Source organism: Sinohyriopsis cumingii, chromosome 1, assembly GCF_028554795.1.
Source record: "Sinohyriopsis cumingii isolate HCF-2022 chromosome 1, ASM2855479v2, whole genome shotgun sequence".
Lineage (NCBI taxonomy): Eukaryota > Metazoa > Mollusca > Bivalvia > Unionida > Unionidae > Sinohyriopsis > Sinohyriopsis cumingii.
Window position 1 is genome coordinate 169563782 of NC_142961.1, and position 18572 is coordinate 169582353.

The 18572-nt window shown below is 33.7% G+C and overlaps 1 protein-coding gene across 1 annotated transcript in view; it reads left to right on the top strand.

Moving 5' to 3' along the window:
* Positions 1-18572, top strand: part of LOC149808360 (uncharacterized) — a 181087-nt gene that overhangs the window by 142614 nt on the left and 19901 nt on the right. Inside the window, exons 36-38 of the mRNA XM_089976137.1 lie at positions 13858-13917; positions 14808-14954; positions 16959-17156. Coding sequence (XP_089832263.1) covers positions 13858-13917; positions 14808-14954; positions 16959-17156 — 405 coding nt within the window. The remainder of the gene's footprint in view (positions 1-13857; positions 13918-14807; positions 14955-16958; positions 17157-18572) is intronic.

Genomic DNA, 18572 nt, shown 5'->3' on the forward strand with positions numbered 1-18572 from the left:
TAGTCATCTCATAAAGTCCCACAGAATAATGATTTGCTCTCACATGCAGTCATCTCATAAAGTCCCACAGAATAATGATTTGCTCTTAAATGCAATAAGCCCATAAAATCCCACAGAATAATGAATTTCATTTCAGGCAGCACGTATGAATTTTTAGCTGGAATCTTACAGTTTGAAACTTAATTTCAGACATAAATAATTATTCTTTTGATAAAAAAATTGATCAAAAAGAACAGAATACTATATTTAAAATGTTTTTACCTTGCTCATTGAACAGGAACAAATGCAAGAGTTGATAATGTGTTCATAATATAAAAGCATTACAGTAGCCTGAAAAAAGGGACAGGGACATCAAATTGAGAAAGGTGAAGTCAAATTCACAACTTCTGCACATCTGGGTGAAATGACATAAACTGGGGCAACTATTTCAGCTGAATTGCCCCCATTGCATGGACCCTGGGCAAGAACTTTGTTAGTATTATGTATAGATCACATCTATAAAATAAATGACCCATAGTTAGCAACAGATTAGTAGAATTTTACAGTTCTTTAATCTTTTTTGGCCTGTATATTGTAGAAAAGATAGCTGTTATCAGAATTTTTCATTCGTTAAAAGAGGACCATTTAATGTAAAAAAAGATGGCATAGCTGTTATCAGAAGCCTGTATAATGTAGAAAGAATGGCATAGCTGTTATCAGACTATTCCATTTGTACAAAGAAGCCTGTATAATGTAGAAAGAATGGCATAGCTGTTATCAGATTATTCCATTTGTACAAAGAAGCCTGTATAATGTAGAAAGAATGGCATAGCTGTTATCAGACTATTCCATTTGTACAAAGAAGCCTGTATAATGTAGAAAGAATGGCATAGCTGTTATCAGACTATTCCATTTGTACAAAGAAGCCTGTATAGTGTAGAAAAGATGGCATAGCTGTTATCAGACTATTCCATTGGTACAAAGAAGCCTGTGTAGTGTAGAAAAGATGGCATAGCTGTTATCAGATTATTCCATTTGTACAAAGAAGCCTGTATAGTGTTGAGAAGATGGCATAGCTGTTATCAGACTATTCCATTGGTACAGAGGTTCATTCAAGTTTGTTAATCTGGCAAGTATTTTTTTATAAAGCACTGTAAAATTCCATAAGTCATTCTTGGTTTTATTAAATATTGAAATGGTAAGCGGCATCTAATGACTTCATACTTTGTCATACATGTATCAGGTAACATCAAATAATTTGTCCTACAAGTATCAGGTAACACCATGGGAGGCATACTTTGTCGTACAAGTATCAGGTAACACCATGGCAGGCAAACATGTCATACAAGTATCAGGTAACACCAAATCAGACATATTTTGTCTTATGAGTATCAGGTAACACCATGGCAGGCATACTTTGTCATACAAGTATCAGGTAACACAATGGCAGGCAAACTTTGTCATACAAGTCTCAGATAACACCATGGCAGGCATGCTTTGTCATACAAGTGTCAGGTAACACCATGGCAGGCATACTTTGTCATACAAGTATCAGGTAACACCATGGCAGGCATACTTTGTCATACAAGTATCAGGTAACACCTTGGCAGGCATACTTTGTCATACAAGTATCAGGTAACACCATAGCAGGCATGCTTTGTCATGCAAGTGTCAGGTAACACCAAACCAGGCATACTTTATCAGAGCAGTTATAGGAACAAAATCCTTGTCAGGTAAATGCAATCTAATAAAGCATGTTATTAAATCTGATTGAAAAACTTACTAAAGGGCTGCTGATATTTGTTCAATGACAAATTGTACATTCTTTCATCAGACCAATCTTTGTGTTTGTTTTAAAGCTTTGTGATTTAAGTTTAATAAATAAACAAGTCCAACAAATTCAGTTTCAGCTGCGAATGCTTAGACACATGGAATCAAAGGTACTAAAGATAAATCTGTTGCATTATAAAGAACTGATCATCCAAAAGACATTTGTGGTCAAATGCTAATATAAGTATAGTTTTAGCTTCAGATATGGTTTTGTAATTTTCTCTTTTAAGTCAGAAAGTTTCTGTGTATGAAATTTACTCACTGGTCATTTGCAACCCCATTTCCCACCTCACCACCCAACACCTTGGAGTATTAATGACTTTGCCCAGTCATAGAAAAATAAAATTTCATAATGTGAAGTGTTTCCAAATGGCATGAGAATTGCATGTTACGATGTTTCCAGATGACAAGAGAATTGCATACAATTAGGGTGTTTCCAAAAGACATGAGAATCTCTAACCTCCTAATAAGTAGACTATTCTCATCTCACCTTTTCCATATAGAATTGCAAGACATAGCAAGTATGATGTTGGCATCAGTAGTGTCAGTTTTAACTCCGTATTGAGGTTTCTTAATGAGCTAAAACTCCAAAAGATAAGGGCAAGACACTGCATTTCACGGAACCATTGACTTGGACATCTGTCTCTGATTGGACATGCTCATTGTCTGTATGCTGGGATGCAGCTATTCCAATTGTGGCAGAATCATTTTTACTTTTTAACCTCAAATTACACCATTAAGATCACTTCTGTCAGTTTCTGATTTTCAGGTCAGATATTGGCGAACTCTAACTTAAACACCATATTTACATTAATGAAATATTTGTAATGCCTGTGTGTTATTCATTGTAAAAGCATACCTAAGCACTTGTATCTTAAAAGCAGTTGAATAATGACCAATCAAAAAAGCAGTTAAATATTGACCAATCAGAAATGGAGTCAACTTTTTACTCTAATTAACCTCTGAAAATTCCAAAACAAATCTTAAAACAAATGGTGACTGAAAAAGAATATACAGTAACAAAACAAAGTGTGCTACAGAAATTCATAACTGGATATATAAGGCATTAGCACTTTTTGACAGACACGTTTATGACAAAATTGGGAAATAAGATTACAGGAATCAAATTTCAACCAAAAATAAGTTTGAATCAGTAACATTTACTGCTTAAAATAAAATGATGGATGAAAACTTTAAATTAGTCTATTTCGATGTTCATATTCTATTTCTTTAACTCATATTTCTTCCTTACATTGATATATGCATACTTTCTATCTCAGAAGCTATTTGAGATATAAATACAAAACTGATTGATTCACATGTCATGTACTAGTTGTGTACTGCATGTAACATTCACTGTCCTATATTCAAGACTAAGAGGTCAACATTGTGATTGCTCCATGGATCTCAAGCTGTCTTTGAAAAAATAAAAAAAAAGACATGTTAAGTATTGGTATCATCGCTTAAAAGTCTGATTTTTGCCTTGTCACCAAGGTCAGGGTCAAAGGTTAATTAAAATATTGTTTTTCCACCTAGTAACTGTGGCAGACTGATGGGATGAAACTGAGTACTTGTGTCACAGTTGTACTATTGTGATGAGGATTTAGTACTCATCAGGATGCACCTCCTCACCAGACTTTATGAAATGGTTGATATGCAGTGAAGCTGTATGTTGGAATATATATCTTTGGATTATGATATTGATGTCTGGGGTAGTACAGTGTCTGTACTCAAATGGATAATACATACAAGTTTACCTAGTGTTTGTATGCAATAATTATTGATCACAAAAGTTATGAGTCTGTTCAGCTAACATAAACTATTATTACATGTTTTGATGCTTAGCAAATGTACACTTTGTGCAGATGCAATGTAACTCTGTGACTGACTGATGTGATTATAATGGATGACACAGGCACACTGTTATGCAGACAACAAGCATAAATCCATCCTTCCCACATTTCAATCAGTTCTGGAAAAATCATATATCAGATAGCCATTATGTGACTAATATTTCACAAATTCACCAGTTTAAATTATGAGAAATAAAGGTGAGAAATTTTAAATTGACAAGTTATGTGATACAGTTCACATAATATATGCTTATTTTAAATAATATACAACATTTTGCCAGTTTTCTTTGAATTGAGCCCATGTATGCAGTCTATTGGATAATCAGTTCTTAGCTTAATACTAACAACAAAAACATTTTACATTTGCTCACCTATAAAGCATGTCCAGAAGCAAACAGGATAGATCCAGATTTGATCTTGCTTAATGTAGTAATGTATCAGGGTCTGCTTATTTCCAGTCAACAGCATGGACTCTGATTTACTGATGTATCATGCAACTGCAGATCAATGTCTGTGTTGCTAACAACTAGATGTGTGTTTAGGTAAATATGATATCTATCAGGAGAAGGACTGTAAAGTCATCTACTTTCAAATTTCTGAAACAGAAAGTTTAAAAGTCTTTTAAGTAAGGCATATGGGCATGATTCTGTATTCATTTGAATTTTCACTTGAGCCTGAGTAGCTTGGCTTTCTGCACCACTTTCTTGTACAAAAATATAAATGTGTAGATACAGTCAAACCTGTCAGTAACAGCCATCCATGGAAAATGCAAAATTGGCCCTTGTACACAGGTGACCTCTCTACACAGGTTCACTTACAGAATTGGTTACTGAACAAATACTATGCAACAGACATCATCATCATCGTCATTGTTATGTTCTCAGTATTGCTTTATGTGAACTATTCAACAAAATCATAGAATTTATCTCCATGGTGTTATCACCCAAATTTATGTTCCACACAGGATTACTTAAATTCGTCTTATCACAGGAAAATAGGTGAAGATATCAAACTTTATCTGTCACACTGGTACTAAAGGCAACATCTGTTTCTGCTGCAATGACATAAATTGCTTCGACCCTCTTCCCTAATGACAAAAAATGTCTCACTTTCAAATTTGACATTTACACCTTTGGGTTCCATTGACAATGTGACTGAAGTATGGTGAGTACAAGCAAGATAAGAAATGATAGCACATGGATGACTGCATAAAGTTAGGAAACACCTGACTGCTGACAACAGAAAGGGGGTGACCATTACACACATGTAGGAAATTTGCTTGGGGGGGATTAGAATGACTGTTGTGACCAGGTGAACACAACATAAAGTAACGATTAAGATAGATTTGAATGTACAGTCAAACCTGTACTAAAGGTCACATGAGTTGAATGGTCACCTGTCACAGTGACCATTCTAATTTTACCCAGCAAATTTCCTGTATGTCGTGTAGTCAGCGTCATCTGTTGTCTGCAGCCATGTGTTCCTTAACCAAGCAGTGGTTTGACCCTGCCTTCTTCAGTTATTGTAGCATATCAGCAGTGACTGCACAACTATGCTAACGAAACTTCTTTGTTTGATGAGCAAGGTATGGTATATATAAAGGCATAATATGTGAAATGATAGCCATAGGAAGTTTCTTTTGATTCCCTAATCATCAAAGGTCTCTCATAAACGCAGACTGTCTTTTAATCTCAGTGAGTTTGATCATCTGCTTGATCCATTAGTTGTTTGAAGTGTGAAGACCCGTTTTATGCCTAATTACACCAGCTGCCTAACAAAAAGTCAGTCACGTGTTTCTTTGATTATCAGTAAAGTTGGATGCAAATTAAAGGAACTGCTACAAATGTATCAAAACTTTGATTCATGACAATCAATTTATGACAATGACAATCTTTGATAATATACATTAGGGATTAGAGTGAGTATACAGTTGGAACTTTTTTTATTTTTATTTATTTATTTTTCTAAATAACTACTCTGAAGACATGAATCTTCTGCGCTTTCTTCAGCGCTTTCTACTACTGCTAATACTAATACATGTAAAGTAATAATATTGATACTACCACAAATAATAATGATATTGTAAAGTAATAATAATGATACTACCACTACTAATAATTATAATACCACTAATAATAATGATATCATAATAATAATAATAATAATACCAGTACTAATAATGATATTGTAAAGTAATAATAATAATAATGATATTACCACTAATAAAAATGATATTATAAAATAATAATAATGATACTATGACTAATAATAATATTACTACCACTACTAATAATTATAATACCACTAATAATAATGATATTGTAAAGTAATAATGTTGTTGTTGTTGTTGTGGGGTTTAACGCCATTTTTCAGCACGATAGGCTATACATGGCGGCCAGTATTAATGGTGGAGGAAGAACCCGGAAAACCCCGGAAAGAACCACCGACCCACAAGAAGCTACTGGCAAGCTTTCTCACATGCCCACATTGGCTGAATCTTAGACTCGAATCGCCGCAGACAGAGGTGAGATGGCAGTGATCCATAATGAAGAGCGCTTTAGACCACTCGGCCACTCAGGGCCCCGTAAAGTAATAATAATAATATTAATAATAATAATAATACCACTACTAATAATGATATTGTAAAGTAATAATAATTGTATTACCACTAATAAAAATGATATTATAAAATGATAATAATGATACTACTGCTAATAATAATTATATTACCACTACTAATAATTATACTACCACTGATAATAATGATATCGTAATAATAATAATAATAATAATACTGCTACTAATAATGATATTGTAAAATGATAATAATGATATTACCGCTAATAAAAATGATATTATAAAGTAATAATAATGATACTACTAATAATAATAATTATATTACCACTGCTAATATTGTTTTTGCTAATCAATACATAATACATGCATTTGTCATGACATGAACCAAGTTTGAGAGCTGAACCTGCCTTCAGAGGTCACATGTCTAGAAAGGCCACTTATGCTCTTTTCCCATAGGTCACTGCTGTAGACAGGTTTGACTGTACTTGTATGTTGTTGAGGATACACTGCATACAGTCTTTAATGTTTCTCTTCTTTTTGTGGGGGACCTGTTGTGACTCAGTGGTTAGCATGACTGAGTCAGTCAGTGGCCACACCAGCTAAGGGCATCTTTCATAGTGCATATGTGGGCATGCCACTTTGATCACAAGTGCTGTTGTACTGTTAGATACTAATTGACACTGTTGTATAACCTTGAAACTTTTATCTGTTGCTTATCATGTTTAGGTAAACTCATACAAAGAACAAACCAGCATTTGTCTGATCTTGTATCAAAGAATAAATTCTGAACTTGAATTTATGCTACATATAAAAGTATTTAGGAGTACTTTCTATGAAATTGCACCCAAAAAATCATTTAAAGTGGTTTTAACCCAAATATTTTTTCACAGAAAGGCATGAAAAGTTTTTAATGACCTATGAATGATAAGAATACTACATTTTTGAATGAAAATATATATGAATGGGAGATTTATTATCTTTTTTTTTAAATTTTATTATTTTATATATTATTTTCTGTGTGAAAAAGTAGAAAGAAGTTGAGACTGGTTAATGGTTTCTTTAAACTTACAGGTATTTCTGTATGTTACTAATCATAAACCAGACTAACGTATACATCATGAACCGTTGTTATTGTGTAGATGTAAATCCCCATTATGATTAACCATTTTTTCTTTAAAGAAAATGGTTAGTGATATACTTAGTTGCAGAGCTTGTATTATTCCTTTGCCTGTTGTGAAAATCCAGCACAGTGCTGATAGTGTTGTATTGCGAATGAGATACCATCTTACCCACTGTAGCACCTTGGGTATACTGTTTGGCTTTCTGTGGAGTTCATACATAATGCTAGGGGTGAATGAACACTCTTAAGTTCCTAGCATTTTTTGCATTGGTAAACTCTATAGTCATTTATAGTGTTACAGTTATTCAAACTTGGACATCAAGAGGAATGTTCTACTATCAAAGATCTCATTATTTTTTTACCATAGCATATCATTTACATCGTTTGTTTATTGAATTAATCTATTTATGTTGTGGGTGAAGTAGGTCTTTGGCTTGTGTCATTCTGACTCTGGATGAGTTATTTCTGTCAGCTATATATAAACACCCAGGTTTGTCTTTCTTTGTGTCTTGGCTGCCAAACGGGAGATCTTAAGTTTGAAACTTGCTCGATATCCCAATTTTTTCTATTTTTGTTCATTCTCATTCTCAGAGAGTCAATACAATACAGCCATTATTACAGATCTCTTGGATATGTTAACATCTACACAAATATAAGAGGGAATGCATCCATTATTACAGCTATCTTGGATATGTTAACATCTTCACAAATTTAAATGGGAATGTTTTATGAATGGTGTACATCTTTATTGCTATATATAAAATTATTTTGACATGAATACATATAACACTTTAACCAGAACTATGAAGAAAGAAAAAAATTACATGTAGATTAATTGTGTTACTTTTCCTTCTTAAACCCAGTTGATTCTGACCTTGTAAACTGACCCTCCAGAACTGATATAAGTAATCAACTAACTTGAGAGACCGCAAAAGGATGGTCTCTCAAGACAGGTTTTATGGTACTACTTGATACCGTAAGTCTTACTATTTGTAAGAGGTTAAACTGACTCACCAAAATTGTATGGTAAGAATTTCCATCATAAGTTTAATGATATTGGAGTTTACAACTAATTCTTGGTAGTGTTCAGATACATTGAGCACTGGTATATGCGATGACCCTTGGTATATGCCATTACCACTAGCATATGCCATGACCACTGGTATATGCCATGACCCTTGGTATATGCCATGACCACTGGTATATGCCATGACCCTTGGTATATGCCATGACCCTTGCTATATGCCATGACCACTGGTATATGCCATGACCCTTGCTATATGCCATGACCACTGGTATATGCCATGACCCTTGGTATATGCCATGACCACTGGTATATGCTATGACCCTTGGTATATGCCATGACCACTGGTATATAATATGACCCTTGGTATATGCCATGACCACTGGTATATGACATGACCCTTGATATATGCCATGACCACTGGTATATGACATGACCCTTGGTATATGCCATGGCCACTGGTTCACCACTCTACAATTTTCAGTAGTGACATGGAGGAACCCTTGTATATCTATATTTCTTGGATTTTATCATTTGTGATACATTAACATGTCACTAGGTAATTAGATAATTAAGCATATAAATTGATATGTTGATGATTCAGAGTTATAAATAAAGTTTGTGGTTGGCAATGGCATTAACAATTTTAGGATTTTATTGCTCAATTTTTGACAGTTATATAACATGCAAGATAACAATATTTTCTGTTATTTGTTGACTCATATTGTCTTTTAACCTGCTAATTAGTTCTCAGTTGACATTACATTTATCTACACAGCTCACATTTTTTTGTACCTATTGTAAGTTGGGCATATTATGTTATAGTATGGTCCATCCATCCATTTGTGCACCAATCCATCAGTGCATCAGTCTGTATGTCAGTCTGCCCATTATTGTTTTCTTGTCTAGCCCATAACTTTTTGATTCTGATGAAACTTGGTGTATCAGGTACTATAGTAATGTTTCTGGGTTAAAGTCAAGGTCACATCAAGGATAAAAGCAATTTTGTATCCCAAATCCTTGCATAGCCCATAAGTTTTGATTGCTGGGAATTTTTCATTGATATATATTTTTATATATATATATATACACACACACACACACACACACACACACAGCCAGGGTAAATATAAATAATGAGTTTGCATCATTTTTCAGGTGCAAGTGTTTAACCACTGAGGATATTTTAGTAAAACTTTTTGCGACATATGTGTCATGACTTGGAGATTTGTTGCATACCATAGCAACCCCAAAAAGTTAAGATCACAGCAAGGGAACACGTTGATCAGTGACTTAGATCCTTGTTCATTAACTATTAACAACTGTAAATATTTTCAAGAACCTTTAGTCATTTTGTTTATCATGAATGGACAGAGCTTCACAAATTTAAAACATTCCCCAGTGTTAGGGTCAAGGTCACATTGATCTATATTAAGGTCACATAAAAGGAAAGTAAATGCACTAACTTCTGTCCTTGTCATGTCTGTAATGAAATTTGAGCCACATGTATAATCATCATGGGAGAAATTAAACTTTAATATGTACTTGTCCAGGGCATTTTATTCACGCTGACAACCAAACTACATCTAGTAATTACCATACCCAAATATAATAACCTGTGGAGAAATTTTACTCTATAATATGTTCCTGTCCAGGCTATGTCATTGACACACATAGAAATATACAGCATCCAGTAACTACCCCACCCAGTCCATTCTCATACTTTGTTAACACAGGCATACTATATGCCATAGTTGGTACTTTTGTTCTCGTATGCCATTTGACATTCTTTAATTTATTATTTTATTATACCTTTACCATTTTGCTTCATTTCCAGAGATGCCCATCATCCTGAATTGGACATGAATGTCCCGAATTGCTAAGCCTGTTTATGAATTACACTGCCATAGTAATATGTTCAAGACTGTTTAGAAAAAACTAAAACCAAAAGAAAAAAATTGGTGGAAGTTGAAGCCATATGAGAGTATTTTCGGTCCTTCCAAGATTTTTCTGGCAATTTATAACGTCAGTTTCTGGCATAACTTGAGAGCTTGCTCAGTCCTTTCCGATCTTTTCTGGTTGTTTGTTATATAAGATCTGTTTTTGGCATATAACATGCTATTATTCAGAACAGTTTGTTTCATTCCTTCCTAGTCATTTCTGGTAATGTCATATGAACAGTTTTGTGCCAATCACCTGGAATAATTTAATTTGCCTGTGTGTTTCTTCATGTACTGTGTTGTTTGGCATGTGTTGTAATGTTTTAAAATTATTTAAAATTATTTTATCATTCTTCTTATTTTCCGGTGTAATTTTTCTTTGCTATGGTAAGTATCCATAATTTTTCAATAGAATCTAATTTTTAACACTCATGTCCCAAATTTCCCTGGTTGTCAACGGGCATCTCTGCATTTCTTTATGTGTTTATATAAGCTTGACTCTTCAAAATGTTTTTGTTTCTTTTGAAGGCAATTGCTCTTAACCATTAATCATACCATTAATAAATATATTGATATTCAGTGATTTCATGCTATAAACATATTGACATTCAGTGATTTCATGCTATAAACATATTGACCTTCAGTGACTTCATGTTATAAACATATTGACATTCAGTGATTTCATGCAATAAACATATTGACATTCAGTGACTTGCTATAAACATATTGACGTTCAGTGACTTCATGCTATAAACATATTGACATTCAGTGATTTCATGCAATAAACATATTGACATTCATTGACTTCATGCTGTAAACATATTGACATTCAGTGACTTCATGCTATAAACATATTGACATTCAGTGATTTCATGATATAAACATATTGACATTCAGTGACTTCATGTTATAAACATATTGACATTCAGTGATTTCATGCAATAAACATATTGACATTCAGTGACTTGCTATAAACATATTGACATTCAGTGATTTAATGCAATAAACATATTGACATTCAGTGATTTCATGCTATAAACATATTGACATTCAGTGACTTAATGCTATAAACATATTGACATTCTTTGACTTCATGCTGTAAACATATTGACATTCAGTGACTTCATGCTATAAACATATTGACATTCAGTGATTTCATGCAATAAACATTGACATTCAGTGACTTCATGCTATAACATATTGACATTCAGTGATTTCATGCTATAAACATATTGACATTCAGTGACTTAATGCTATAAACATATTGACATTCTTTGACTTCATGCTGTAAACATATTGACATTCAGTGACTTCATGCTATAAACATATTGACATTCAGTGATTTCATGCAATAAACATTGACATTCAGTGACTTCATGCTATAACATATTGACATTCAGTGATTTCATGCAATAAACTGCTTTTACTAAAATTTCAAAATAATTCATTCATTCCATTGTCAATTAGATGTGCAATTTAGAGGGTAAAAGATAGAAATTCTACAATCCCAAGTTGTTGTTGTTGTTGTTCTGGGGTTTAACGCCATTTTACAGCACACGATAGGCTATGCATGGTGGCCAGTATTAATGGTGGAGGAAGAACCCGGGAAAACCCCGAGAAGAACCCCCAACCCACGAGAAGCTACTGGCAAGCTTTCTCACATGACCACATTGGTCAAATCCTAGATTTGAACCCACGCAGACAGAGGTGAGATGGCAGTGATCCGTAACGGAGAGTGCTTTAGACCAATCGGCCACTCAGGGCCCCACAATCCCAAGTTGTTCATAGTCTACCTGTTAAGCTGTGACAATGTATCACCATGTTCTCCTTTAAATTTGTATGAAATTATCAGTATTTAAGTTATGACGTTAGCATGCCAGCTGTATGAAAGTGAGAAGTATTTATGACAAACAAAAGAAATATAATTATTTTACCATATATTGGTTTTATTTCTGTCTCACTGCATAAGCATGGTGTGATAACGTAGTCATTTTTCCAGTGACAATGCAATTGCATAGTTATCATCAGCAGGTTTTGCGTTCAAGTTGCATATCTTCTACATCAGCTGCAGCATTCGAGTAAAGCTCTGATAATACCACTATAGGTCAAAAGTTCATGCTGTCTTCTTTGTCTCACCTGCTTAAGCTGAAAGCTTGGTTCTTCATGGTGAACAATTTTAAAGTTTATTCAAGTTTCTGAAAGTCATATTCACCTGAAACTTTGGTATAATGTTAATATGGGTCTAAAGTTTGTACCACTGATATGTTAGGTTCCAGTTTTTTATGGCTTGCCAACCTAAGCATTATGATGAGCATAGGGATGCAGTTGAGACACTGAGTTCTGCAGAACACTTATTACAGTTTTTTCCTCTCACTTATATACAGTTGAATCTTCTTGTAATAATAAATGAAAAGGGCAGACAAAACATTCCTTCACACTGTGTTAAAAATTATTATCTTGAAGCTTGCAAAGAAGCATAATGATATTGTGATACACTCAATCCATAATACATACATTTGTTAGGTGCAGAGTTTCCTTGAATTTGTCCTACACTGTTAAAGATTGACTGGTAGTTCCATAGCTAGGTATTGGCTCCAACTTTTTGGAATTCAGGTTATATCCCTAGATGTGAGGCCAGAAGGTTGTGGGGTATCATATTACTCCATAATTGTATGCCTAATATGTCTAAGAATTGGCATATGTGATCACTGACCCAAGTATCAAGACATATCTGACTGGAGGCCCTTGATGATATCCTGCTGACTTTTTGTATCTCCAAAAACTTTGCTCCAAGGTCTATTGAGATACTCACCTTAACACATAAAATAAACACATATTAACCTGCAAGTTATGAAGTTACTTGTTACATACGTTGACTCAAAGGTCCATCAATACACTCAGGGATTAGCCCTTTGGTCATAACTTGGAAACTATTGCAATCCCCTCCTTAATATAAAATGCACTTACTGGACATAAAAAGCCAAATTTGTACATGCAGCTGACATTTGTGCCAGCAACCATCCTTATACCCAGAGACCTAACTTTAGGTTATAACTTGGAAACTAGAGATTCCTGTCTTATAACCATATGCATACTTGCTGGATATGAAAGAACAGATGTACTGACCAAGCTGACATTTGCCCTTGGGGTAGTCCTTGCATTGTAGTAGGCTGAAACTTTGGGGTGGATGTCAGAATGGTGAAGTGGAAGAAAATGTGTTTTACAATACACATAATTCTAGTTGTCTTGCAGTAAGAAATCCTTGTGTCTACAGATAAAAGGAGAAATATGTTATTTATATAAAAATTAAAATAAGAATGCTGAGAAAACTTGTCATAGATGAAAATATTGATTTACTGGTATGTGGAATGTTTTCCCCCTTGGATTTTCATCAGAAGGTAAACCCTTTCTTTCTACTCCCATCTTTGCTCATATGAACTTTACCTGAAAATTATTAAGTTTAGTATACAATTAATTTGAGTTATAATAATTTTCTAGTGTTAATCTGAAGGAAATGTTCTTTTCTGATTGCAGATACAGATGATTCTTGCCAACCCAGGATCAATAAAGAACCTGATTATGATACCTCTATCTGTACGTACTGAGTGTCCTTTCAGTAGGTAGTACCTTGGTACACTTTACACATGTAGTCGATTGCATTGAATTTTATTGTTGTTGTTGTTGTAGGGTTTAACGCCATTTTGCAGCACACGATAGGCTATACATGGCAGCCAGTATTAATGGTGGAGGAAGAACCCGGAAGAACCCCGGAAAGAACCACCGACCCACGAGAAGCTACTGGCAAGCTTTCTCACATACCCACATTAGCCGAATCCGAGACTCGAACCCACGCAGACAGAGGTGAGATGGCAGTGATCCATAACGGAGAGCGCTTTAGACCACTCGGCCACTCGGGGCCCCCATTGAATTTTACATTACTTAGCTACCAAACAAAATCAAAATCACAAAAAGTACAGTGAAAATCGTCCAAATTTAATGACTACCAAAAAGATAACCTCTTATATTATGTATCGGTTGGTCTTTTTTCAGGATGGCCAATTGCTCAACTCTCTACCAAAATTAATCAATCTCTTTGCTATGTATTAGCATGTATAAATTGCACACATACTGTATATACTCGCTTATAAGTTGGTCCAGTTGCAAACAGCATAGACCCAGATCTGACATTACATAATATGCCAGCAGATCTGGCTCTATGTAGTTTGTTAGGAGTAAGCAGAATAGACAGAATAGGCTCTCATCTGATGGGACATTATGTGACAGCAGATCATGGCCAACTTTGTTTCAGTTGATTAGAGCTGACTTATAAGCAATTATGATCAGTATAATTTGCCACCTGCCCGATAAAACCCAAAATGTTCATTAATAGTTGAATAATCTAACAGTAATTACTAAGGGCATTTTTATTTTTATTATTATTATCATTATTATTATTAATTCAGTCTTATCTCATAATTTTTTAGCCTTTGACTGAAGAAGCCAGTTTGGAGTCATTGCAGTTCCAAGAATGTGTATATTATCTGCGGACCTATGGAACATACTTAGCAATGGTGGACTTTCACCGCAAACATAGCTATTGGATGAAAGCTGTTCAGTATATTCTTGATCATGTAAGTAGTAGACTGATATTGTCTCCCTTGGGTCAAAAGATATATCGGATCATGCAAGTAGTGGACAGGTATTGTCTCCCTTGGGTCAAAAAGACATAACTGGATCATGTGAGTTGTGGACAGGTATTGTCTCCCTTGGGTCAGAAGATAACAAGACACTATTTGTTACTTTTACAGTCAACAATATTAAGCTTTTATCTCAAAGCTTTTTAGAATCATATAAAATACATAACTCTGTTTACAATTGTAAATCATATCATAACAAACATAACATTTCTTTTTACAATTGTAAATCATATAACAAATTCAGCTGTTGTTTACATTTGAAAATCATGTGACATTACAGTTCTATTTACAGTTGAAAATCATAAAACACTTTGCAGTTCTGTTTACATTTGAAAATCATATAACACATTGCAGTTCTATTTACAGTTGAAAATCATACAACACATTACAGTTCTGTTTACAAATGAAAGTCATATGACATTGCAGATCTGATTACAAAAATCATATAATAGACATTACAGTCCAATTTACAGTTGAAAATCTTATGACATTTCAGTTTTCTTTTCAGTTAAAAATCTTTTGACATTGCAAATCTGTTTACATTTAAAAATCATATAACAGATATAACATTTCTATTTATGGTTCAAAATCATAACAGACTTGACAATTCTATTGACAGTTGTAAATCATAAGAAACATTTCTGTTTACACTTTCAATCATAATAGACAACATTTCTTTTTACAGTTTAAATCACAATAGATATAGCATTTATATTTGCATTGTAAATCATTGCAGACATAATATTTTGATCATAACAGACATAACATACAGTTGTAAATTATAACAGACATAACATTTATATTTACATTTGTAAACTATAACAGACCTACCATTTCTGTTTACAGTTGTAAACCATAACAGACATGACATTTCTATTTTCAGTTGTAAAACATGACAGACATGACATTTCTATTTACAGTTGTAAATTATAACAGACATCCCATTTCTCTTTACAGTTGCAAATCAAAACAGACAACATTTCTATTTACAGTGCAAATCATAACAGACAACATTTCTATTTACAGTTGTAAATTATAACAGACTTACCATTTCTATTTATAGTTGCAAATCATAACAGACAACATTTCTATTTACAGAGCAAATCATAACAGACATAACATTTCTATTTAGAGTTGTAAACCATAACAGACATGACATTTCTTTTTACAGTTGTAAGCCATAACAGACTTGACATTTTTATTTACAGTTGTAAACCATGACAGTTCTATTTTCAGTTGTAAACCATAACAGACATGACATTTCTATTAACAGTTGTAAACCATAACAGACATGACATTTCTATTAACAGTTGTAAACCATAATGGACATAACATTTCTATTTATAGTTGTAAACCATAATAGACATGACATTTATATTTACAGTTGTAAACCATAACAGACATAGCATTTCTATTTACAGTTGTAAATTATAACAGACCTACCATTTCTATTTACAGTTGTAAACCATAACAGACATGACATTTCTATTTACACTTGTAAACCATAACAGACATGACATTTCTATTTACAGATGTAAACCATAACAGACATGACATTTGTTTACAGTTGTAAACCATAACAGACACGACATTTCTATTTACAGATGTTAAACATAATAGACATGACATTTCTATTTACAGCTGTAAACCATAACAGACATGACATTTCTATTTAGATTTGTAAACCATAACAGACATGACATTTATATTTTTATATTTAGATTTGTAAACCGTAACAGACATGACATTTCTATTTACGGTTGTAAACCATAACTGATTAAAATTAAAGTTTTAGTCTGGCAAACATGAAACAGTAGTAAAGACTTGAAAACAAGTGCAGTAAGGAATCAAGAAAAGCTGTATAATATTAGTTTAATAATAACCTTTGAGATCACATATGAAACTGTGTTATTCTAATAGTATTTTTGAAAATCCCAGAAATGCTGTATAGAAGTGTTTGTGGAAGGTCTCTTAAAGCCATCGCTGGAGTCAGGGGAGCTTGGGAAGTTGACAGATCAAATGCTACTCCTGGACCCTACACTTGAGTCTTGGAACAACTACCTGACTGCAGCTTGCCGATACTTTTTGAAGATGAAGCTGTACCATGTCCTCTATGACTTTCAGCTCTTTATGAAGGTGAGTGGATTTTTAAATAGATAAAGTAAGTTAATTCATAGATAGAGGGTTTTTCATGAGCGCTTATTTCAAATGCATTTATGAAACATTTTGAATTAATTTTATTTTTTGTGAGGTTTAGCAAATTAAAGATTGAAATTGTGCAAGGACTATCTTCAGTTTCATTTGAAAAAGATTATATTTATTCTATATTGAAACAAATTCAATAAACTTTTAAAAATTGCATTGATTTTACCCAGAAAATTGATCAGTTGTTGCTAATGTTATGCACTTGCCTATTGTTACATTGAGGTATGACATTTTCCTATCATATATATTCATTCATAAGTCAAGTCAAACTGCAGACAGCACAGAACCAGATCTGCAGTTCCATAATGCACAAGCAGATCTTGGCCTATGCAGTATGTTAGGCGTAATAAGTAGAATAAACAAAATAGACCCTTATCTGCTGACACTTTATTTGATGGTCAATCAGGGTCTATGTTGTTTGCAGTTAGAGTCCAGTTATAAAAGTATATATTGTAGTAAACAGTGTTAAATGTTTAAAGAGTTGACCCTAAGAAATAATGGTGGATTCTATAGAAAAGACAAATTAATTTTGGTACATGTATGGATCCTAAATACATGTAGCTTGAGGCTGTTGATATGAACTGTTGTCAAAACAAATTTGCACAAGCCTTAGGTACTGATGCTCAAATATCACCAGTTTACTGGAACCTTCACCTGTTGTTTCTTCACCTGTTGTTTCTTTATCCTTCCTTTGGCATTAGTGTCATTTTCATCACAAGTCTGTTTCCCAAACAATGAAAACAGATTTTTCCAACTCATTTTTAACATTGTACTTGTCTGCATTCTTTTACAAGTCTCTACATGATACTGTAGTGCCCTATGGAAATCACACATACTTCAGTATCAGTTATTATTGCCCATCTCAGTCTTTTGAAAGCATTGATTACATTCATTATTTATATTCATGTCATTACCAATTTGATTTAAACACCATTACAACAGAATAGAGCATTGATTATTTGCCAATCAATCACAAGTTCATACATACACACTCAGAAAAATTTGGTTTCTTTGAAGCACATCAGAATAGCCTGGTGGGGGAGTCCTATTTACAATACTATTACAGTGATAAGGATTAACTGTTAATTAGTCAGACTGGCTTCATGCCTGTTTACTTAAATACAGCATTTAGCTGTTCTGCAGATTAGCCACAGCTGACCAGAATATGAAAAGGGGGAGAATCCTGGGGGAAAATGAGGTGTGTCATGGAGACACATTACAGGGAGAATCAGCATTTCTTCTGAAAATTTTCCATGTATTTAACTTGAAAGCTTGTACCCCTGAGAGTTCTGAGTACATTTAATACACTTTTGGCAAATGGTACACATTTTTAAGAAAAAACACCCC